The sequence below is a fragment of the Microtus ochrogaster genome, linkage group LG5 (genome assembly GCF_000317375.1).
Source record: "Microtus ochrogaster isolate Prairie Vole_2 linkage group LG5, MicOch1.0, whole genome shotgun sequence".
Classification (NCBI taxonomy): Eukaryota; Metazoa; Chordata; class Mammalia; order Rodentia; family Cricetidae; genus Microtus; species Microtus ochrogaster.
In genome coordinates, this window is record NC_022031.1 from 38265513 (window position 1) to 38287636 (window position 22124).

The 22124-nt window shown below is 49.8% G+C and overlaps 2 protein-coding genes across 6 annotated transcripts in view; both read right to left on the reverse strand.

Moving 5' to 3' along the window:
* Stoml2 (stomatin like 2) overlaps positions 1-2917 on the reverse strand; it is a 3441-nt gene extending 524 nt beyond the window's left edge. Inside the window, exons 1-9 of one of the 3 annotated variants that reach the window (XM_005362060.3) lie at positions 2789-2917; positions 2426-2563; positions 1852-1951; positions 1658-1716; positions 1467-1568; positions 1191-1325; positions 945-1089; positions 745-824; positions 404-532 (exon numbers count right to left, since the gene is read on the reverse strand). In XM_005362060.3, the coding sequence (XP_005362117.1) occupies positions 404-532; positions 745-824; positions 945-1089; positions 1191-1325; positions 1467-1568; positions 1658-1716; positions 1852-1951; positions 2426-2563; positions 2789-2830 (930 nt within the window). In that variant the 5' untranslated portion in view covers positions 2831-2917. The other 2 variants (XM_013351809.2, XM_013351807.2) reach the window with 2 other exon arrangements.
* Positions 2918-3896: 979 nt separating this feature from the next.
* Fam214b (family with sequence similarity 214 member B) lies at positions 3897-16687 on the reverse strand. 3 transcript variants are annotated; one of them, XM_005362061.3, is made up of 9 exons: positions 16608-16687; positions 8191-8334; positions 6977-7945; positions 6389-6447; positions 6104-6209; positions 5817-5975; positions 5531-5599; positions 5262-5437; positions 3897-5152 (listed from the first exon to the last, which is right to left on the reverse strand). In XM_005362061.3, exons 3-9 carry the CDS (start codon positions 7868-7870, stop codon positions 4999-5001), a joined length of 1617 nt encoding a protein of 538 aa, XP_005362118.1. In that variant the 5' UTR covers positions 7871-7945; positions 8191-8334; positions 16608-16687; the 3' UTR covers positions 3897-4998. The 3 variants fall into 3 exon arrangements, with proteins under 3 accessions (XP_005362118.1, XP_026642593.1, XP_005362119.1); XM_026786792.1 differs by lacking the exon at positions 16608-16687 and adding an exon at positions 11139-11436 and having other exon boundaries at positions 6104-6206; XM_005362062.3 differs by lacking the exon at positions 16608-16687 and adding an exon at positions 11139-11435.
* Between the last annotated feature and the right edge of the window lie 5437 nt (positions 16688-22124).

Here is a 22124-nt window from a genome sequence, read left to right on the forward strand (position 1 = left end):
ACCAGGCTGGTCTCGAACTCACAGAGATCCACCTGCCTCTGCCTCCCAAGTGCTGGGATTAAAGGCGTGCGCCACCACCGCCCGGCTCCCTTTCCTCTTTCATCCTTCTCTTCCCCTGTTTCTGAGCCAAGGTTGCATTACGGAGCCTAGATAGCTTTCTCGCTTGTGAACTTCCTGCATCTCCTGAGTGCTGATATTACAGGCATGTACCACCATCCCCAGCCCCTTGTTTTTTCTTGTTCCTTCAAGTTTCCTAAGCATTGCAGTCAGTGATACGAATCCTGCAAACCATAACCCCAGGGTGGCTCAGAACACTGGCACAGGTATCTGGAGGACTGACTGGGGATTTCCATTCTCAGCTCCTGACACTGTTATTGTACGCTTGTCTTCAAAGAGCTCTAACCTGAGCCACCATACTTGTGACGTCACTGGGGTTGGAGGGCAGTAGAACTGTGTTGGAGTCCTTGGCAAGCTTGGAGAACGCGTTGACATACTGCTCAGCCACAGTCAGTGAAGCTGCTGCATCTCCATTCTGTGGGCACAGGGGGTTAAAATCAAAGGTCACAAATTTAAGGAGAGAAGAGAAAGGTCAGGTTCCTGGAGAAGCAGTATACAAATCCTAATACAAGCTCATGTTGTCTGGCTTAATGGAGTCCACAGTGTCAGGAACCCTCCATAAGGGTAGGTGAGCGAAACCCTTTAATTGTCTGTTCCTCCCCCCATTCCCACCCATCGGCCTCTCACATGTTGAGTCAAAGCTGAAGCCAGGATTCGAATCGCTTCAGCTTTAGCCTTGGCCTTGGCCAGAACAGCACTGGCCTCTCCTGGAAGGGAAAAAAAAAAGACAGTTTGACCCAAGAAATGAGAGTACCTCAAAGTTCCTGTTCCAGCACTTACCTCTCAAACCCATGCTGTGTTCCTCCCTCAGCCTCTATGCTACTCACCTGCTGCCTGATTTATCTGTTCAGTCTTTTCTGCTTCCGAGGCCAGAATCTGGGCCTGCTTCTTCCCCTCTGCCACATTGATAGCTGACTCTCGTGTCCCTTCAGACTCTAGAACTGTGGCCCGTTTCCGCCGCTCTGCCTCTACCTGGAAGCCCGAACGACCCCCATCAAGAAGAAGCCAGGGGGAACCCTCCCCAGGACTTACACCTCTATCTACCACAGGAGGGGATTCTGATCCCGCCCCACCTGCATCTGCATAGACTCTTTCACTCGGGGTGGCACATGGATATCCTTGATCTCATAGCGTAGGCAGCGGATACCCCAGTAGTCAGCTGCTTGGTTGATGGCATCCACAATGTGGGCATTCAGGGACTCCCGCTCCTAGGGATAAATGTGAGCAGGTAAGTCACTGTAGCTATCAAGAGCCTAAACTGGGAAGGTCCCAGGCTAATCTTCATCTCCAGAAAAGCTCTGGCAGGGCAAGGAATGTGCCCCCAAGCCCTCGGGCCCGGATCTGCTTACTCGAAAAACTTTGTCCAGAGAGAGTTTGCCAAGCTCTGATCTCATCGTCGTCTGAGCTAACTGGGTGACAGCATACTCAGGGTCTTCCACACCATAACTTGCCTGAAAAAGGCAAGTATAGGGTAAGAAATAAAGATACAAGATTTTAATGAGGGGCAGTTGAGAAGGCTGGATAAAGCTGGGGCAGATACCTTGTAAGGATCCATAATCCGCAGGTAAAGGACTCCGTCTATTTGCAGAGTTACATTGTCTACAGAAGCAAAAGAAAGAGAAAAGGAAGGTGGTCAGGCCTCTTGTCCCAACCAGCTCTTTTTTCCTAAGCCCCAGATAATGGCAATAACATCCGAATGCACTTAGCGCATCCCCATCACCCCGTGTCTCTCACCAAGGGTCACAGCCGACTGCTCCGGAACATTGATGACAATTTCCTTGAGACTCTGCACATATCGGATTCGGTCTAACACAGGGATGAGGATATTCAAGCCCTGGGAAAAGAAGTCATAGGTTCTCAGTGGGAGTAATAAACCTGAAATCCAAGCTAAGTTTGGAGTAAGCAGAAAGTCATGTACGGAACCCAGGAAAGCGATAGCTTCTACCAGGACGTGTCCTCAAAGGCTGAGGTGTCACTGATAGGGAAACCTAAGAGCACAAGGATGAAAGACTAGGCCACTGAATGTCAAGAGAATGGGAGCCAGCAAGAATTGGCATTTTTAGGCAGACAGGTGAGGCTGAGAGGAAGGGTAGCTTCAAGAATGCAGCCTGTGGAATACTTGGGTAAAAGGTAAGCAGCGGAACACGGATGTGATGGTCAGGGGCTCTGTCAGATCCGGTCCCTGCTAGGAATGGTCCCTAGTAGTCAAAAGGCAAAAGTGTAGACAGGCCCCGGGTAAGTCCCACTCCCACATGAGTAAGAGACCCGATCACTTGGCTGGCCGGAGGAGAACAAAAGAGATTCTCACTGGTTCCAGGATCCGGTGGAAACGGCCCATCCGCTCCACCACCCAGGCCTCCTGCTGAGGCACAAACAGCACCACGGTGTTTCGAGGCAGTCCAGAGGAGGCGCGGCGCGGAGCGCGGCCAGAAGCCTGCACAGAGCCCTGAAGAAAGAGCAGAGTCGACTGAGGACGCTGCGAGGAACCCCACTTCTATTCGGAAGGCATATCCCTAAATCGCGACCCCCAAGGATCCCCGGAGAATGACTCACGTGGGGACCATGACCTCTGACCCCAGTCCTTCCCCAAAGTTGGAATCCCGCTCCTTCCCAGCTGAGGACCCAGGTGATTTCTGTCCCGGGCCTCTGAAGAAGGTTGCCTCGTCCTCACCCTCAGAAGGGCTCCAGTGCCCCGCGCCGCGCGCGCCAGCATTTCCCACAGCCTCAGTGACCTCCGGAACCAACGAGAGGTGGGGCAGAGCGGCCTCTCCTGAAGCCTAAACCCGAGCCCTTCCTCCTGATGTTCCACTCCGCCCGACGTACTTCCGGCGTCTCATTTCACTTTTGCCCTCGTCCGTCCCGCCCCCCAATTGGCATACTTAGCAGAGCGTACGTCAAATCGTTCCCTGGGAAACGTAGACTTTGAAGAGAGAGCCCGAGGCTGCAAGTTTGTTTTGGGTGTCAAGAAGTTCCTGGGTATTGTAGTCGAAACTGAGGTAATTGTCTGCAAGTGGTAGAGAAACACCTCCCACCAAATTCTGTATCCACAGCCGTGACTCAGTTTACTCCCCAGCTCGTATAACTGCCCTAATCTGTCACCATAACAATCAGTGGTTTGGTGCTGACGAGTTGCCGTGGTTGCCATAGTGACATTCTTGGGTAGTCGGGCTGTTGTGCCCAACCCACCCACCGGGGACTGACCCCATTCCCGTTGTCATGGTAACTAGGAGGCCTAACTTTGCTTGACGACTGGGCGGAGATTTTTTTCCCCCTCTTCCTTCTTTTCCCAAGGCGTCAACAGTTCTTTCCATATTTTCTGAGCCAGACACTGTCAGGCGTGATTTCCTTGCGTTGAGGCCAGGAAAGAGCCTCAGTCTTTCATTTTGACTGGAGCATGTCACCTTGCTCAATCTCTGACACTCCAATACATCCCTTAAACGGCCTGTATTATCATCTTTCTCATCCTTGTTCGACATACGAGGGCAATGAGGTTCTGAAGGGCTAAAGTGACCTAGGGAGTTAGTGTAAGAATCCACATCCTCAGAGTTTAGCGTCTATAGCTTCACGCTACCCTCCCACCCCCAACACCTTATCCTATGAAGAGGAATAGGACTATGCTCCAAGAATCAGCCCGACCTCGCCTAAGATCCCACGCAGCCTGTTGCTTCCTCTTTAGAAGAGAGAACAGTTCCAGCTCCAATTAGGCCCTACCTCTCCATCCGCATCCTCTGAACACAGAAAAAAAGTAGAACTTAGTTCAAGTTTCCAAACAAGAATTTATTTTTTTTCTAAAAAAGTGTACCAGGTACGATTTTTTCCTGTTTTTTGTTTTGTTTTCAAGTTTCAGCAAATGCTTGTTCCCCTCAGTCAAGCCCCAAGAGATAACAGTTGAGGCTGGGCCAGAGTCTTGAGTGGGGAATGTGGTAACTGGAAACCACATGACCGAATAAGAGGGGCACCCCTCATCCCAGCTGAGGTAGGTGGGTCAGAGTCTGGTCAGGTGAGAGGAGGCTCCCCAGTCCTTAGGCCTGACTCTGTCCCTGGACACCTTCCTCAGTCAGGACCCCAAAGCAAGGAAACACAGGCAGGAGGAGAGGGACGACTGAGTCTGAAGCCCTAGGTTAAGGGGTAGTTGAACCCCTATGTTACACATACATGCACATTCTCTCCCACACACACACACACACAAACCCAAGTTTGTGTGCATGCGTATGTTTGCATGAGCACTTGCACATGCGCAAACACACACACACACGCACTCACACACACACACAATCACATTAGCTTTCAAAGATGGATTGGAGGGGAGGGAAGGGAAGGGAATAGAGGAGGACGCAGGAAGCTGAGTCTTTGCCTAGTGACTCAGTTCCTCTGGAATCCACTCTCCGCCCTCAGCCGAGGGAGAGCAGTTCTTCCCTCGCCCCGACATCAGCTTCTTCAAGTCCTGAGGTTGGAGCAGTATCTGAGAGTGGGGTGATGCCAATGATCAGGTTTGGGAGATCACCAAGGCCATCCAATTTGAATAAATTATAAATTAAAAATAAATAAAATAATAAGTGGCCCCTGCCCAGGACAGGGAGGCAACACTGGCATTACTTGCCTAGGAACTTGGGACAATCTCAGGGTAGCTCTGGTTCCTCCCTACTACCTAAGCTGGCCTGGAAAACCCAAGGGAGGGGACAGGCACATGGAGGACCCAGAGTAGACAGAGTATGGAAGGATCAGAAGCTTTAAACACCCAAATAATTAATTTGGGTGTGAGCGTGGTGAGGACTTTAATTCAGGCCTGAAGGGGCTCTCACCATTTCTCCACGGTTTACCCTGTCCAGGATGGAGCAGGCTAGGCAGGCTTTGGGCCCACCTAATTTAAGATGATGTCAATCAGGGCAAAGGTGAATAACGTGGATTATGGGGGGCCTCAGTCACAGCCTGCAGTTCATAGGGGAGCCCTGTATCCAGCTCCAGGCTCCGGCGGGAAAAAAGCAGGCGGATGTCTCCATGCAGGCTTAGGCGGCCTGAGCGGGAGCTCCGGAACCTAGGGGAAGACAGCGCGGACCAAGTCAGTAGGGGACAGACAGTGCCGACCAAGTCAGTGCGGGACAGATACCAGGATTTCCCCAGCATTCCCGGGGGCCTGTATTTACCTGAGGTGCAGCAAGTAGCAGAGGAGGCGGTGGGTGGGGTTAGCATTTCCCTCCTCACCTACAGGCACCAAAAAGAGGCGATGGCGCAGGAAGGTCATGTGGGCAGCAGGCATGTCCGAGAAGTCAAAGGTCACAAGGAACATCTTCACCACAGTCTGGTTGGGGTTAAATAAGGTCTGGGGACAGGGCAGTCCAAGTCAGCAGGGTCTATGGGTTAATTTTCCTCTCTTCCCACATCAACTCCCTCTGGGTACCACTCTCTCACTTACCACTTGGATGGTGCCCACCTTGGGCACACTGTAACCCTTCCTCCCCAGAGGATTCAGGTCCACAACACCCTGGGAAGATCAAAATCCATTAGCCAGGCTAGGAAGTAGAGAGCCATGCGCACTAAACCCTGGCTGCTCTGTAATGTCTTCCCTTGGACTTAGGCTCACCCCATAGTAGAGTTTTGCCCACATGACCCTGCCTAACTCTTAGAAGAAGGACAAGTAAGGCATACCTTTTCCCACTCCTCCTACCCCCAACCCCTCTCAGGTAACTTTGGGGTCATACCAAGAAGGGGGCCGGGGCATTTTGCTCAGAAACATCAAAAAAGGTGACAGTGACAGGCAGCGTGACATGCTGGGGACAGTAAGACCCACTGGCTCCAATCTCTGCAGTAAAGCCCTCAATGTGGCCAGATGGCGCAAAGCGTCCTCGAAGCAATGATTCCTGGTATGGGGGGGGGGGGTTAGACACAGTCTGAGAGTGACGCCAATTCTTTCCTTTGTCTGTTTGCGCCGCACTCCACCACTGAATTCCTCCAGGAACCCCTAACCACAAAGGCCAAAAGGAGTTACCTCAAAGTTGCCCAGCAGGGTACGGCTGACAGCAGGGGTAGTTAAGGGGGAGGCACTGGGAGGGCTCAGCAGGCCTGGCCCCTTCCGGAGGCTTCGAAGGGAGCTTCTGGAAAGAGAAGGGGCACATATGGGCTGGTCCGAGTAGTCTGGATAGTCCTATATCCAATCCTTGGGCCCCACTCTTTACCACTTCCCAGGGCTCCCTACTATATATAGTGTTGGGAAAGTGAGAGACTTCTGCCTGTGCTCTCATGGCCAGGATAGAGGGAGAATCTGGTCACTTACAGCTTTAGGCGACGGGCACCTTTCAGCCTCCGCCCCATGGGACTGCAGTCTGTTGGGTCCTATGGTGAAAATATTGAGAAGAGAGACTGACATATTTTGGGATAAGGACTTACTACAAGTTCTCTGAAGAACATCTCTATAAGTCTCTGCCTCCTTCACCTACACAAATGTCCACTTAAAAGTGCTGAGAGTACGCTGGATGTGGTAACATATGCCTGTAATCTTAGCACTCAGGAGACAGAGGCAGGAGGATGAAGAACTCATGCTTGGCTGTATAGGGAGTTTGAAGTCACTCTAGGCTATCTGAGACTTTGTCTCAAAAAACAAGACCAAGAGACTGGGGTTATAGCTCAGTTGATTAGAGTGTTTGCATAGCATGCACACAGCCCTGGGTTCAATCTATAGCACCACGGACACTACGGTGGGGTGGGGGTGGCAAAAGCCTTGTGTAATCCCAACACTGCACTTGGAAGGTGGAGAAGTTCAAGGTCATCCCTGGCAACCTAGGTTTGCCTGGGATACATAAGACCCTGTCTCCAAAGAAAGAAAAATAAATAAAAGAATAGATGAATTCATCCACTGGCTTACCAAAACAGGCTCCTTGGGCCCAGGCAGCAGGTGGCTCCAGAAGGGTGTGGCTTTGGCATCAGAACTATTGGCAGCAAGAGGGCAGCCCAGGGTTCCCCGGCGCCTCCGAGGGGCTGGCCCCTCATCCTCAGAGCTGACATCCAAGGCTTCTCCAGCAGGCAGCAGCCTTCGCTTGGTGGGGCAGGGGCCTGGAGGTCCAGGGCCAGGGGGTGTGTGCTCGGGACTGTGCCCATTGGCAGTTCCAGGGGACTCCCTAGGCCAGGGGCTGCTCCCGTTGCCCACCCTAGCCACTGGGCTCTTACCCCCTGTTTGTGCAAGATTGTGCAAATCAGTGTCAAGTGTGTGCAGCTGGCCTGAAGGGCCTGGCCTTGGAGACTCCCCCAGGTACCCCTGTCCCCCTTGATCTGGGAAAGCCCAGTCTCTGGTGTGCAAAGTATTGCAGGAAGTATTTGAAGAGGGCCAGGGGGTACTTTGGGTCCCTGAAGTCCAAGGTGAGGTGACACTACCTCCCTGTTCCACAACACAGAGGCCATGATGGGAAAAATGCTGGCTGGCCACACCCAGTCCCAGACCCAGTCCCTCTGGGCTCAAAGGTCCCACAGTAGATGGTTCTTCAGGGGGTAGTCTCTCTCTGGTCCCCAGCCCAGGGCCTCTCTTCAGCTCCCGGGGACCCTCAGTAGGAGGGGCCGGCCGCTTCAGAGCCCTAGGAGACTCAGAGGCACCAGCTGAAGGGGAAAAGATGGATACCTGGTAGACCCCGGGGGATGTCGCCCCCCCTGCTGGGCTGTAGCCCATGAGCAGGCCACCCTGGAGGGTCCCCTGTCTGACTGGAGGCTGTGAAGGGCCAGCCTCTGGCTCTGAGGATGGAGACGGCTCCGCCTGCACGTGGCGCATGAAGCCCCCCTTGGGTCAGGGGGGGCCCCCCACACGGCCTTTATGCTGGGCCTGAGCTGGGGGGCCTGGGGACATCTGTAAAAAAGAAGAAAAGGAGATCAGGGGAAATCAAGAATTTTTCTTTCTTCCAGCTGAGTTTCAGACCCTCCTCCATCCTCAGCAGGTGACCTTGAACAGAATGTGGAGGTAAAATTGACCGATCCTGGGACCGATTAACAACGTAATTCAGAGGCTACTCTCAGAATTCCAGGCCAGGCTGGGGGACACGTTTCGCTCCAGAGTCTTACTGAACTTGCTATTCCCTCCTTCCTGGAAATTACCCCGATGAAGACGCCTCAAGCCTAGGTGTGTGTCTGCTCTTCCTGTCTGATGTCTTGTCCCTCTAGCTTGCAGTCTGGTCCATGCCCACTGCACTGGCAAGGTGACTGCCACCATTCCGTGCAGCTCCTGGACTCAGCTGGACCCTGAAAGCAAAGAGAAAATCTAAGTCAGGATCCCTGAAGCCAAGGGTAAAGATCCCTCCATTAATATGGGCTACTATATTAGCGCATACACTAAGACATCCTCCCCCTTTGCCACAAGCTCTTCTGAAACAGAAGAGGCAGACTTGAGACCCAGGGCCCAGGTAGAAGAGTTGGGCTACTTGAGGAGTCAACAGAGAAGCAAGTCGTGCCTGACTGTATTAGTTGAGAGAGTAGAGGCAAGATGAACCATTCGTCCGGGTCACTATCATGGCAACTGGCCAATAGGGGATAAGATGCCCCAAAGATCAGAGATACCATGTCAGCTAGTAGGTGGATAGGGCAATAATTTACCTCTCTTACTCAAGGCCACCCAGTTACACAACCCACTTCCATACGTCTATCCCAAGGGGCAAGTGCCACCCGAGAGCGCCACGGGCAGAGGGGGCAGAGGTCATGAAGACAGTCACACCCCATCACACACCTACAAGCTTCAAGTCAACTCCATGCCAGCCCTTCATATCTGAAACCCCAACTGCCCCCAGCAATCTGTCTTCTTAGCAAGAGAAAAGAAATCCAACCAAAAACAAGTGGTAGGAGAGAACCTGATGGGAAGGCACTTTCTGGTTCTCACCCCTCCCCCCAGGCCCTGCACACCAGAGATAAGGAGGCAGCAGGCAGTGAACTGGAAACAACAGGAGAATCTCTCCACGCCCCTCCCCCAGTGCACAACCAATACTCAAAAAAACCTAAACCATTTCTCTGTGCTGCCCAGGCACAAAAGTGGTATTCCTGGGACAGAAGCCAATATTACAGTGATGAGACTGTCGAGTTGAAGGTTAGCTGTCCCAACAGCCATCCTTATTTGCTCAGCAGCCCGTGAGCACTACCAACCACAGCGCCCTTTAGCATAATGCTAGAGGCTGAGGCAGGAGGATCTTGAATCTAGGTCTGGTCTAGTACATTTTGAGGATTTCTCTCAAAATCAAACAAAACAACAAAAACCAGGTTACATCCAGCCTCCACTACACCAGAGAGTTCAAAGGTCATCTGAGGCTACAAGAGACCCTGCCTCAAACAAAATAAAACAAAACAAAACAAAAAAACAGGCTGGGGCGGTGGTGGCACACACCTTTAATCTCAGCACTGGGGGGGGGCAGGTGGATCTCTGAGTTCCAGGCTAGCCTGGTCTACAGAGCAAGTTCCAGGACAGTTAGGGTTACACAGAGAAAACCTGTCTAGAGAGAGAGAGAGAGAGAGAGAGAGAGAGAGAGAGAGAGAGAGAGAGAAAACGAACAAGAAACAAATTCCAACAAACTAAACAAAATCCTCTTTCCCACTCCCCTTCTTTGGATAGCTCAAAGCCCATCCCCTCTGAAGGTCTCTCCTCTGAGACTTCCCCATGATGGTCACCACATCCTGGAACCCAATAAATACTTCTGTTCACTTTTGATCATGCCAGACCTGAGGACAGGCCCAGTTTTAAGCTCAGGAGAAACACACAAGCCTGGTAAAAGCCTAAATACCAGCCCTAGTGAGCTGGGCAGCAGTTCTGACAGAGCAGAGAAAGCCTCCCCGAGGACAGGGAGAATTGCAACAGCAGATGTGGTGGTAGGAGGCAGAGAGAAAGGAGACATTTACACTTAGGGACTGAAAAGCTCTCCTGCGTCAACAACCCCCATCATTGCAGGTCACACGTTCCCATTTCCACAGACCTCCTTAGCATGGAGATCCTGAGAGTATTCTGGTCCTTGATGGTGAGTGAGATGGCTAGAAAGAGGAGAACACTAATAATGGCAGTGTGTTCAGAGAGTACAATCTGTTCTCATCTCTGCCCCTCCTATTCTCCACCCAGGTCTTAAAGTTCAAGAAGGGCATTTTCCTTAGCATCCCAATTTCCAGGTCATCTCAGTTGGCCTCCCGAGTCCTTGCCTCGAGGAAGTCAGGTGATGGCATGATGCTCTACTTGACCCCAGCATGCCTGGCATCTGCTCATTAACCCAGAGCCTATTAGTTCCCTCCCTGTTGAGAGACGCTCGAAGATTCACTCCTCTGCCACCCAGCCGGTCTGGCTTTAGACCATGGCTTCAAGCTGACTCATGGGGCAGGACTTCAGGGAGGGGGCACAGGCCAGGATAAGCCAAACCTCACCCTCCATGCAGGGGATGGGCAGCAGCTGGCATTAAACAGCTGTGCCAGACTGTGGCTGCCAAGGACTACAGCTCCCAACATGCCGAGAACAAGGCCAGCAAAAACAACAAGTCCCAGAATACCATGAGGTCTGTACCCTCAGATACTTGTTAGGCCCAGGAGGTGGGAGAGGTTCTAGTATAAGAAGAACACCTAGGCTCACTCTTTCCTTCCCTTCAGTGTTCACGACACCCATTTCACCCTGACCAAGGAGTGTTCCGGGAAGAATTCTTATCCATGTGTTTTTTCACTCTTATCCTATGCAGAGTACTGCTGCTCACTGCTGTACGTTTTGTCCTCACACACGGCTACACACGCTACGGTAAATGTTCAAAGACCACCACTGTGAGTAGGAAGGTCAGCCTTTTTCAGCCTCCCTCTGGCTCCTGACCTAGAGTCCTTCACCCTTAAGAGAGAGGGAGCAGACTTCAGCAACCCCTTCAAACTCAAACAAGTAGACTCACCTTGGCTCCTGGACTCCTCGTTCTGGAAGATCCCCCACCCCCTGTTTAGCCTCCCAGGTCGGTTCTCACTCCCTTCCTCTTCACAACCTGGGGCAGGCCCCATAACCTGCAGAGGCTTTGAAGATCTGCACCTTCCACCTAGTACACACTCACCCCGCTCCCAAATTGGCTCCGCTGTGGTGGCCGCTGCTCCGGGCCCTTCCGTCCCGTCCCGGTCCCTCCCCTCGGATAATCAGTCTCCCCTGTTACGGGCCCCCAACCCAGACAAAGGGTGGCTTAGGCTGAGAGCCTTGCTCTTGCTTGGCTCTTCTCTGATCAGCTTCGTAAGCAACACTAGCGGGCCCTGGCGTCCGAAGCCCCTCTAGCCGCTGTTGCACCCCTCCCCGCGACGGTCCCTCCCCGGGGCCGCCCCGGCTCCGCGCCGCAGACTCCGCTGCCCCGCTGACTCACAGGCCATTTCCTACCAGCTGATGGGGCCGCCCGCCCCGCCCAGCGCCCGGCCACCCCCGCCACTGCGACCACGGCTGCCACGCCCCCCTAAAACCACACCCTCTTTGGGCAATAAGTATGCTCATTGGCCCAGTGGAGGCCAGCCTCTCCGCAACCTCAAGTGTGAGTCACGCCCTCTCCAAGGGGCGCACATCTATTGGTCCACATAAGGGCAGGCCTACCCAATGTTGCCCCGCCCACCCTCTTAACCCTTTTTCTGTCCAAGACCCAAGTAATTCTCCGTCCTGTCATTTAACCCTTTCAGACTTCATCCTCACCCGTCTCAACAAACGTTTCTCCTCCACCCTTCCTATTCTGAGGTAAATTATAATAGGAAGCTCCAGCCTATTCTTCTCATACCAAAACCAAGACTAGATAGGTTCCAAGCCTATTCACCTCTCCCAGCATTCCTAAACAGAGCTCCAAGTGAGAGGGTTGTTGCTTCCTACAGGTCAGAGGGGAAGAAAAAGACCTAACATCAGAGGCTATCTCCATCCATACTGAAAGATGACCCCCCCTTTTTTTCCCCTCCTTTTTTTTTTTTTTTTTTTTTGGTGTTTGTTTCTAATCCCAGGGAATTCCTGAGACAGGAATATGTTCAAATTTTAGGGATTCAGGCCTTATTCTTTGTATCTCGAAACTCTTCTCGGATTGGGCTTTGAAGCACTTTTTTTCTGAGAGGCCTCTGCTCTGTTTGAGGAAGCACAGCACCTTAAGAAATGAGTTAAAGAGGCTTCTGCCCAGAGTCACTCCTGACACGAAGCTGGTCTTCATGACTCAGCTCTCTCAATCTCACCAACCTCCTCCTGAGTCACTGGGCCCCAGGCCCAGCCCTGTCCAGCCAAATCAAGTGGCAGCAGAATCAGCATCCCTAACCTTTGTCCTCTGGCTCTGCACATAACCAGATGGAATCTTTGCAAAGACCAGGCATTCACGGACACGTTTTAGAGGGGCTTTTCTGGAGATAACCTAGGAAAATGGATAGCCTTGTCTACCTTGTCCTCTGAATTCAACAGCAAGTCAGACAGGGCGTCACCAAATCAGACCTTTCCTCCTGGCCAGTCACAGAAACAGGAAACAAGAACCAGAGCCAAAAGAAGTAGAGTTCACTCTGTCATAGTTTAAAGGCCCAGTAAGGCCCAAGGTCCTTTTCTGCTGTGCCTATGCTATAAGACCCCAGGACCGTCAGTTGAAACTGAACTGTAAAGAGGTGTCCCCTTCCCCCTGCTTCCTCTCTGTGCTCTACGATTAGCTACAGCAAACAACAGTCTTCTAGGGTTCTTTCTCCTTACCTCTGATGAGTAGGAAGCCCCCCCAAAAGGACGTACTTCCCTTAGATTGGCCTCCCTCCTGCAAGCAGCAGGGTTGACAAAATTGCCAAAGCCCTCGCAAAACTGCATCATATCAAAGTGTGAACCTGTTTGCTTGGTAAAGCTCTCTAAGAAGACAGGAGAGACAGAGACCATCTCAGGAAAGCCCTCAGCAGCTCTGCCGGGTTCTGTCTTACTATCCTACACTCTCAATATTCAGCTTTGTACAAAATGAGGGGGTAATGTTAAAGGAGTCAGAATCGAAAATATTCCAGGCCACCGGGTGGTGGTGGCGCACGCCTTTAATCCCAGCACTCGGGAGGCAGAGGCAGGTGGATCTCTGTGAGTTTGAGACCAGCCTGGTCTACAAGAGCTGGTTCCAGGACAGGCTCCAAAGCCACAGAGAAACCCTGTCTCGAAAAACAAACAAACAAACAAAACAAAAAAACGAAAATATTCCAGGCCTCAGTGTGCCCTGGGGAAAGAAGTTCAATCATGCATGAGGTCATACCTAGCTGCGCTAAACTCTGAGCTTGCATTTTCGTTGTTTTGAGTTTTAGAGCCAAGATTCTGCTGTGTAACCTAGGCTAACCTTGAACTCATGATCCTCTTGCCTTAGCTTCCAGAAGGTTAGGAGTTATTGGGTGCTTTGTTTATTGTCTTTGCTTTGTTTCTTTGAGACAGAGTATCTAGTAGCTGAGACTGTATTTAACACTGGTAATCTCTTGCCTCTGCTGCTGGTGTGCTGGGATTACCTAGACACAGCCTGACTTTAATATTTGGTTATGGTTGTTAGGGCTTTGTGTGTGTGCCTGTGTGTGTGTGTGTGTGTGTGTGTGTGTGTGTGTGTGTGTAGCCTTGAACTCACAGAGATCTGCCTGCCTTTAATGAGTTTGAAGCCAGTCTGGTCTACAGAGCAAGTTCCAGGACAGACAGGGTTACACAGAGAGACCCTGTCTCAAAAAGCAAACAAACGAAAATTATTCACTGCTGGGAATGGTTGCACATGCTTTTATTTATTCCCAGCTCTAGGAAGGCAAAGGCAGGCAGATCTCTGGGAGTTTCAGGCCAGCCTAGCCTACACACAGAGCCCCAGGCAAGCCACGGCTACGTAATAAGACCCTCTCTTAAAAGAACAAACATTTTCTACTTCGTTATGATGATTCAGGTATTTGCATGTATGATGTGTGAGGGCAGATGACGACCTGGAGAATTTCGTTCTCTTCTTTCACTATGAGGTCAGGGACAGGAATCCTGGTCATCAGGACTGCACAGCAAGTGCTCTCACGAGCTGACTCGCTTTACTGCCCACCCTCCTCTTAAAATAAATATCACTAATTTAGTTCTTTTCGGGGGGTGCTACTTTTTCTGTTTTGTTTTTGTTGCAGGGTTTCTACCCAGAGAAATATGCGTATCCCTGACTGTCTTGGAACTCATTCTGTAGACCAGGTTGGCCTCAAACTCACAGAGATCCACCTGCCTCTGCCTCCTGAGTGTTGGGATTCAAGGCCTGAGCCTCAATTTAATTTCTCACAAGCATACACATGTGTTTGTTTGTGTTATTTTTCTCTCTTTTCCTTCTTACTGGCAACTCCGTGAGAACAGCAACTTTGTTCTTAGTGCTAACATTCTCAGAGTCTGGCACACAGTAGGTATTCAATAAAAAATTTAGTGACAAAAACAGTGGGCCCAGATACTGAACAGCAATTTGAAAACTTGAATCTTAACTCCTGCTCTCTCACCTAGTAGCCTTAGGAAAGAAGCCAGTTTCTTTGACCACAAATTTGCAAATTTAAAATGAGAGGTTCTGAGCCTGGGTTTGGTGGTGGGTATCTATAATCCCAACATTTGAGAGGAGGACACAGAAAGATTAGGAGTTCAAAGTCATCATTGGCTACATAGTGAGATAGTGAGTTTGAGGACAGTCTGGGTTACTTAAAACCCTGTCCCCAAGTCCAAAATAAACAAAACAAAACAAAAAAACCCAAACAGACAAATAAATAAAATAAGGATTCCATTAAACAGTGACCGCTGAGGACATCTACAATCCTGGCCTTATAATCCTAATGGCTAATGCGCACTCTTGTCCATCACAGAGGACAAGCAACTGAATTCCCTGCTGCTGGGAGCAAAGCAGAAAGGCTATATACTCAGCATAGCAAACTGGTGGCTTTTCTCTTTATGCCCCACCCACTTGCACAAAATGCCCTAGCCCAGAGGAAGCTTGAATGCCTCTGCCCTAGGCCCGCCCCCCTCTGATAAAGAGCGGCTGGGAAGCAGTGTTGCCATAGAAATCAGTGCCTCCTCAAAAGGCTTCAGTCGGCCCTTCTTTACCCCACCCTACCCCATGGCTTTGTCTGTCTTGAGCACCCCTCCCTTCCTCAGCCAGGCTCTCAGCAACTGGGTGGCTGTGTGGGGAGGCTGGCTTGGGGCCCCTTTTCAGCAACACTGTCACACCCGTTCAGTCACGGTGTGGAAGGCAGCCCTTTCCCACCGTCCCCAAGCCAATCCAGAGGCAAAAAGGACGGTGGCACCACATTGATTGTCTTGGCCCCACTTTGTGTTCTGACAGTCTACTTCCAGAGCATAGGGAGCCATTCTCTCTTCATCCCCTAGCTGGGCTAGAACCTTCCATCCCTTCCCAGGTCACGCTTACCATAGTGGCCCACCTTTCAAAGCATACAGGACCTTCACTACCTCTCAGCATTTCTCTCTAGAGAACCCCCAGAATTTCTGAGGATCCTGTAATTCCCCACCCAGAGAGGGACAAAGGTAGAGAAATCAGTTTCTGGCAAGAGGTAAAATGTGGCTTCCAGTCACTTGGGATTTCCTGGCCGAGGTGTTGGTGGTAGTAGCATGGTGGGATTTGAGCCTGCATGCTGGTCACCAGGGTCTCTGAACATTAAGTACAAAGTCTGGAACAGGTCACAGATCCTAGACTGGCAAGAACCAGGCCAGGCCCCAGTGTGAGGAAGGAAGTGGGAAATGAGCACACCCAGAGCATAAGGGCAGGGCAGGGGGTGGGGTGGGGTGGGCAGAGACCAAAGCAGGCTTCTGTAGGAACAGGAACTAGATTGGGGATTGACAGGAATCCAGTGACAGAAAGGGTCCCGAGAGATACTAGTTGGGGAAGGTGTCCTAGCCTCAGCTAGACAGATTCGAAGTAGGATCTAAAGTCACGGTCACACAAACCCTTGAGGCAAGCAGGGCCTGCCTGCTCTCTGTGTACACAAGTCAAAAGGAGGGGTTAGGAGCTCAGCATCCAGTAGCACTAGATTAGCTTCTTGTTCTATTAAGTTCAGCACCCTCACTCCTAGAACACAGACCACAAATGTTCCTGGAGGCCCTACAAAGCAGTAGATAGAATGTTACTCTCTAGAAGAATTAGGATTCTCCCCAATAGGGGTGCCTACAACTCCTGCCCTTCACATAGTACCTTATAACCCATCCCTCTTTCTCCACACAACCCCACCAACTCTCCCATATGCTAGACCACCAGCCAGTTTTCCATCACATAGACCCCCATTCTCCTGAAATTCCTCCAAATCAAGTATCACCTCTAATCCTTCACATCAGACAGCAATCCTTTTCTCTAACCCTAACCTCCAAATTCACAAAGCACTCCCGCCCTTCCCCCACTACAGCCCCTAGAGAGTGCACCTCCTTGCACACTGAACCCCTAACTGCTCCCCCCAATTCCGCATCATCCACTCCAGAACAACAATCTCCAAATTCTTTTCTTCGCTAACAGTGGTCCTACTTCAGGTCTGCCCAAGCCCACCCTTGGCTTTTCCTCCTTTTCCACGCGCACCCCGCCCCACACCTGTAGTTCCGTGGGTCCTGTTGCACTTGGGAAGGTAGTAGGAGTAGTGACTGAGCAGCCTTAGCTGCCTCCTGGGCCTGTAAACCTCGCCCCTTGGGTCCGAGCCCCGCCCCCGCAAAGCCCGGCCCACCCTCTCCCTTGTCCCAGCTCCCACCTTTCCCGGGTTGGTCCCCCTTGCCCCGGTTCTTTAATCCTTCAGACTCCTCCTCTGCAGCAGAAACCACGCCCCTTCCATAACCGCGCCCCTTTCTTCTTCTTTGCATTACCCCAGGATCCTCTGCTTTCCTGAGCACCACCCCCCGATTCCCGCCCCCTTTGGTTCTCTCCGCCTTTCATCAGGACCCAACCCCTTGGATTACAGCCTGGTGGAACTCCTTCCAGGTCCCTTTCACGTGAACACTGTCCCCTCTGGACTGCAGAGACTTTTATCCCCCGCCCCTTCTCCCGCCTGCCTCACCAGGGCACACACGCTCCTTGGCCCGGGTCGGCAGGCTGTGATTGGCGGCGGCTGCCCCAACAGATGACGGAGGAGACAAAGTGACGGCTGCAGGTCGTCTGAGGTCCCACCCCGGCCACGTGCGGCTTCTGTGATGACAGGTCCAGGAGGGTGGGGTTTTGCCTGACCAGTTACAACCCCAAAATGACCAGATCCGGCCGCGGCTGGGGAGCCGGAGCTCCGACCAAAACTCAATAAACTCTCTCTTTCTAGGTTCCTCTCCCCTCCCCTCCTCTTCTCTCCCATCCCTTCCTCTTCCCTCCCCTCCTCTCCCTTCTCCTTCCCTTCTCTCTTCTTCTTTTCCTTTAAAGTGTCCCATTTTACTGTAAACTGGCCTCTAACTCGCCGTTCTTCTGCCTCCCCCCTCCTCCCAAATGCTTGAGTTCCCGATGTGTTCTTGCTGGTGTGAAAGAGCGTCTTGAGGATCTTGAGCCTCTGTAAAGACTCTGAGTTAGTAATGTGTATTTGCCCAAACGAATATCTGAGAGGTTTGCAACATAGTGTATAGGAATCACAGGGGTCTAAGAAAAGTGGAGGAATCTGAGGAGTGGGGTTACAGCTTAGCTAAATTATATGGTCGGGTCTGGGTCCGGGAATGGGCGGTAGGAGTCACATCTGTTTCTGTTGAGGTGGCTCAAGGAAATGTGTGACCTTGTATCGAAAGTAGGGAGGTAATAGCCGGGCGGTGGTGGCGCACGCCTTTAATCCCAGCACTCGGGAGGCAGAGGCAGGTGGATCTCTGTGAGTTCGAGACCAGCCTGGTCTACAGAGCTAGTTCCAGGACAGGCTCCAAAGCCACAGAGAAACCCTGTCTCGAAAAAACAAAAAAAAAAAAAAAAGTAGGGAGGTAAGACGCAGAGGGAATTTTTTTTTTTTTTGCAGTAGATTTCTCTAGCAAAAGAAGACTCTCAGTAATAGAGACCTCCCTCAAAGTAGAAAAACACAAATGAAAATACATGGTGCTGTTACTTGAAAGGTAAAGTACTGAAATGGGGCTACGGGAGCCTGAAACTGATGAAGAAAAGTATTTTGCCTTGCAAAAGTACTGAGTGAACCATCTGAAAGCCAGAAAGCAGATGCGTTGCAAAGTGGAGGTCTTGAGTCCTCCGGAGGAGATCCAGGAGCGCAGAGATGTAGCCCAGATACCGGTAGGTGGCAGCACAGGACACTTGTAGAACTCAGTGAGGCTAGCCGCAGAGCCAGTTGGGGGCCTTCCCGGTGCTTTGACAGGGTTGGTTCTGATAAATAGAGAAAGAAGTTCTTGGAGGCTCTGATCCTTTAGGCTCTGTGTCTTTAGTTAATGTGTGTGTGTGTTTATTCATTTGTATTGTTTGTGCTTTGAGATGGGGTCTATCTCACTCCAGTGGTACTGGCTTAGAACTCACAGTGTAGCCCAAGCTGGCTTTGAATGTGCGGCGATACTTTGGTCTCAGTTGCTTGTGAAGTAGGATGGGGGGGGGGGCAGTGAGTAAAGTAAACTGGTCAATTCAGTGCCAAAGGTGTGCTACACAGATACAAACAAAAGAAAAGAAAAAAATCTCCACCTTTAAGAAATTCACTTATGCAGTCTGGAGAGTTTGTAGTGACCTGAGCTCAGAACTGTCTGCAACTCCAACTCCGTGGAACCTGACACTGGCTATTGGCTTTTGCCAGCACCTGCAGGTACATCTGTATATCTAGAATCTTTTTATTTTTTTTTATTTTTCGAGACAGGATTTTTCTGTGTAGCCCTGACTATCCTGAAACTCAAGCTGTAGACCAGGCTGAATTTACAGAGCTCTGCTTTCCTCTGCCTCCCAAGTGCTGGGATTAAAGGTGTGTGCCACCACTGACTGCTAAGATAAATCTTTAATCCCAGCGTTTGGGAGGGAGAGACAGGCTGATCACTGTGAGTTTGAGGCCAGCCTGGTTTACATAGTAGGATAGCCAGGGCTATATTAAGAGACTTTTTTTTTTAAAAAAAAGGATTGTGCCAACAGAGTTGTATGTGTCCATGCATGTGTGCACATGCACGTGAGTACAAGCCTGCATGCATGCTCATACCACATGGCATGTGTGAATGTCATAGGATAAACTTTCTGGAGTCTGTCCTCTCCTACCGTCATGTAGCGTCTAGGGACCAAACTCAGGTTGTCAGACTTGACAGCAAAGGGCCTTTATCCACTGAGTCATGATGTGGGATTCCCCTCTGTATGCTGTGAATATGTTTTATTACCATTGGTTAATAAAGAAGTTACTTTGGCCTATGGCAGGGCAGGATATAGCAAAACGAGAAATCTAAGCAGAGATAAAGGAGGAAAGAAGGCAAAGTTAAGGAGATGCCATGTAGCTGCCGAAGACATTAGAACCTTTACTGGTAAACCATGAATATCGTGGTAAAATATAAAATAATAGATATGGGTTAATTTTAGATGTAAGAGCTAGATAGGAATATGCCTGAGTCGTTGACTAAACTATGTTGTAATTAATATAGTTTTGTGTGATTATTTGTGTCTGTGTGGCCAGGAAATGAAATCGCAATCTCTGATTGCAGAGCCAGCTCACCAGTCCCAGAACAACATTGTTTTTAGATTTACAGAAGTCTTGTGAAGGTGGGATAGTTTCCATACATACCTCAAACCCAGTTATATCATTATTATTATTTCTGTACTGGGAGTTAAACTTAGGGCACTGTACACCCCAGGCAAGCAATCCACCACTGACTATTCAAACTCCGTTTATTATAAAGACCATACAGTATGGGTCATTTATTACGATTAAAGAAACAATATTGGTACAGTATCATTGATTAACATTGATGTTTTATACAGCTTTTCTTAGTTTCTTTTTTTCCCGTGTTAGGATTCCTTCCAGGATTGCACATCATATGAAGTAACCTTACGCTTCTGTTTGGCTGTGACAGCCTTTCAGATTTACTTGATTATTGATGATCTTTAACAGAATCTCAATTTGTGTTCTGACTCAGACTCCCAAGAGAGGGATTACACATGTGCCCACCACATCTGGATTCTAATATTCTTCTTTAGTCAGTTGGATTTGAATGTGTGTTAGAAACCTGTAATCCCAATGCTGGGTAGATGCAGAGGCAAGAGGATAAGAGTCAGGGCTAGCCTCTGTTACTTAGATCAGGTGCTACAAACCTGGGTTATATAGGGCCCTGTCACAAAGGGGAAAATAGCACCTGGGGAGTGGTTCAGTGGGTAAAGTGTCTGCTGTGTAAACATGAGGGCCAGAGTTTAGATCCTAAGCACCCATATAAATGCCAGGCATGCATGATGGCTCTGCCAATACATTAATTTTTTCCTGTAAGACCCTTTTTCTGGGTGGTGGTGGCCTTCAATCCCAGCACTTGGAAGGCTGGGAGGATATCTGTGAGTTTGAGGCCAACCTGGTCTACAGAAGGAGTTCCCAAAGCTACACAAAAACGCTGTCTCAAAAAAAAAAAAAAAAAGACAACCACCTTGGGGTTGGAGAGACGGTTCAACAGTTAAGAGCACTGACTGCTCTTCCAGAGGTCCTTGAGTTCAATTCCCAGCAACCATATAGTATATAGTGGCTTACAACCATCTGTAACGAGATCTGGTGCCTTCTTTTGGCCTGCAGGCAGACATACGGGCAGAACACTGTATTCATAATAAATAAATCTTTTTATTTTATTTTTTTCTTCTCAGATCACGCTTTACTAGAGTGCATTTGGTTGAGGGAGAGCATAAAGCAAAGGGGGGCAGGAAACGAGAGAGCAGAAGAGAGAGAGAGACGAGAGGGACGAGAGGCGCTAGAGGGGGACACGCGAGAGAGGCTAGAGAGAGAGAGGTGGGAGAGAGAGAGACGCTAGAGAGAGAGGCGGGAGAGCTAAATAAATCTTTTTTAAAAAGACCAATTTTCAGATTTCTGAATGAAATAACTATGGAATGATGAATGTGTGATGTTTAGGCATAAAGTTGTTGACTATTCTTTAAAATATTACATTTTCTCTCTCTCTCTCTCTCTCTCTCTCTCTCTCTCTCTCTCTCTTTCTTTCCTTTATTTATTTTGGTTTTTCAAGACAGGATTTCGCGCCATACAGTGGTGGTGCATTCCTTTAATCCCAGCACTTGGGAGGCAGAGGCAGGGAGATCTCTATGAGTTCAACGTTGGCCTGGTCTACATAGTGAGTTCCTAGCTAGCCAGGACTATATAGTGAGACCCTGTCTCAAAAAATTTTTTTTACTAATAGTAGAAGTATTGGCATTTTATGTGTCTGGGTGTTTTGCCTGCATGTTTGTCTGTCTATCATCTGTGTGTCTGTTGCTCAAGGAGGCCAGAAGACGGTATTGAATTCCCAGGAGCTGTAATTACAGACAGTTGTGAGCTGCCATGTGGGTGCTGGAATAAAACCTGAACCCCTGCCAACATATTTTTTTTGAAGAATTTGTAGCAGTTTCAATTCCTGAAGCAATATACGAGAGCTGTACTTTCTTTACATTTTTTGCCGCCCTTTTCCCCTTGCCAGTGCTTGATGCCAATCTTTTTTAAAAAGATTTATTTATTTATTTATTTATTTATTTATTTATTTATTATGTATACAGTGTTCTGCTTGCATGTATGCCTGCAGACCAGAAGGGGGCGGGCAGATCATTACAGATGGTTTTGAGCAACCACGTGGTTGTTGGAAATTGAACTCAGGTCCTCTGGAAGAGCAGCCAGTGCTCTTAACCTCTGAGCCATCTCTCCAGCCCCGATGCCAATCTTTTTAATTCAATTCTAGTGTATATGTAGTTGTACCTCACTGAGGCTTTAATTTTATTTCAGTCGATTCCCTGGAACTGAAATTACAGACATTAGTGAGTTGTCTTGTGAGTTCTGGGAACCAAACTCAGGTCATCTAGAAGAACAACCAGTGCTCTTAGCTGATGAGCCAACTCTGCAACCCCGTATAGGAAACTTTTCAATATATATTTGACAAAGGAAACTATTGCAAATATCTTTTCCCCACTCTCTGGCTTGTCTCTTTTTGGAGATAAGAGTTCACTGTGAGCTGG

Bases quoted from the DNA above. Each gene is read 5' to 3' on its own strand.
- Fam214b (XM_005362061.3), bottom strand. From the start codon at position 7,870: ATGCGCCACGTGCAGGCGGAGCCGTCTCCATCCTCAGAGCCAGAGGCT. The intron at 6,448-6,976 runs GTAAGCCAGTGG...TTTTCACCATAG, and splicing joins GGCCCAAGGAGCCTGTTTTG to GACCCAACAGACTGCAGTCC. The intron at 5,438-5,530 runs GTAAGTGAGAGA...CCCTGTCCCCAG, and splicing joins AGGTGGGCACCATCCAAGTG to ACCTTATTTAACCCCAACCA.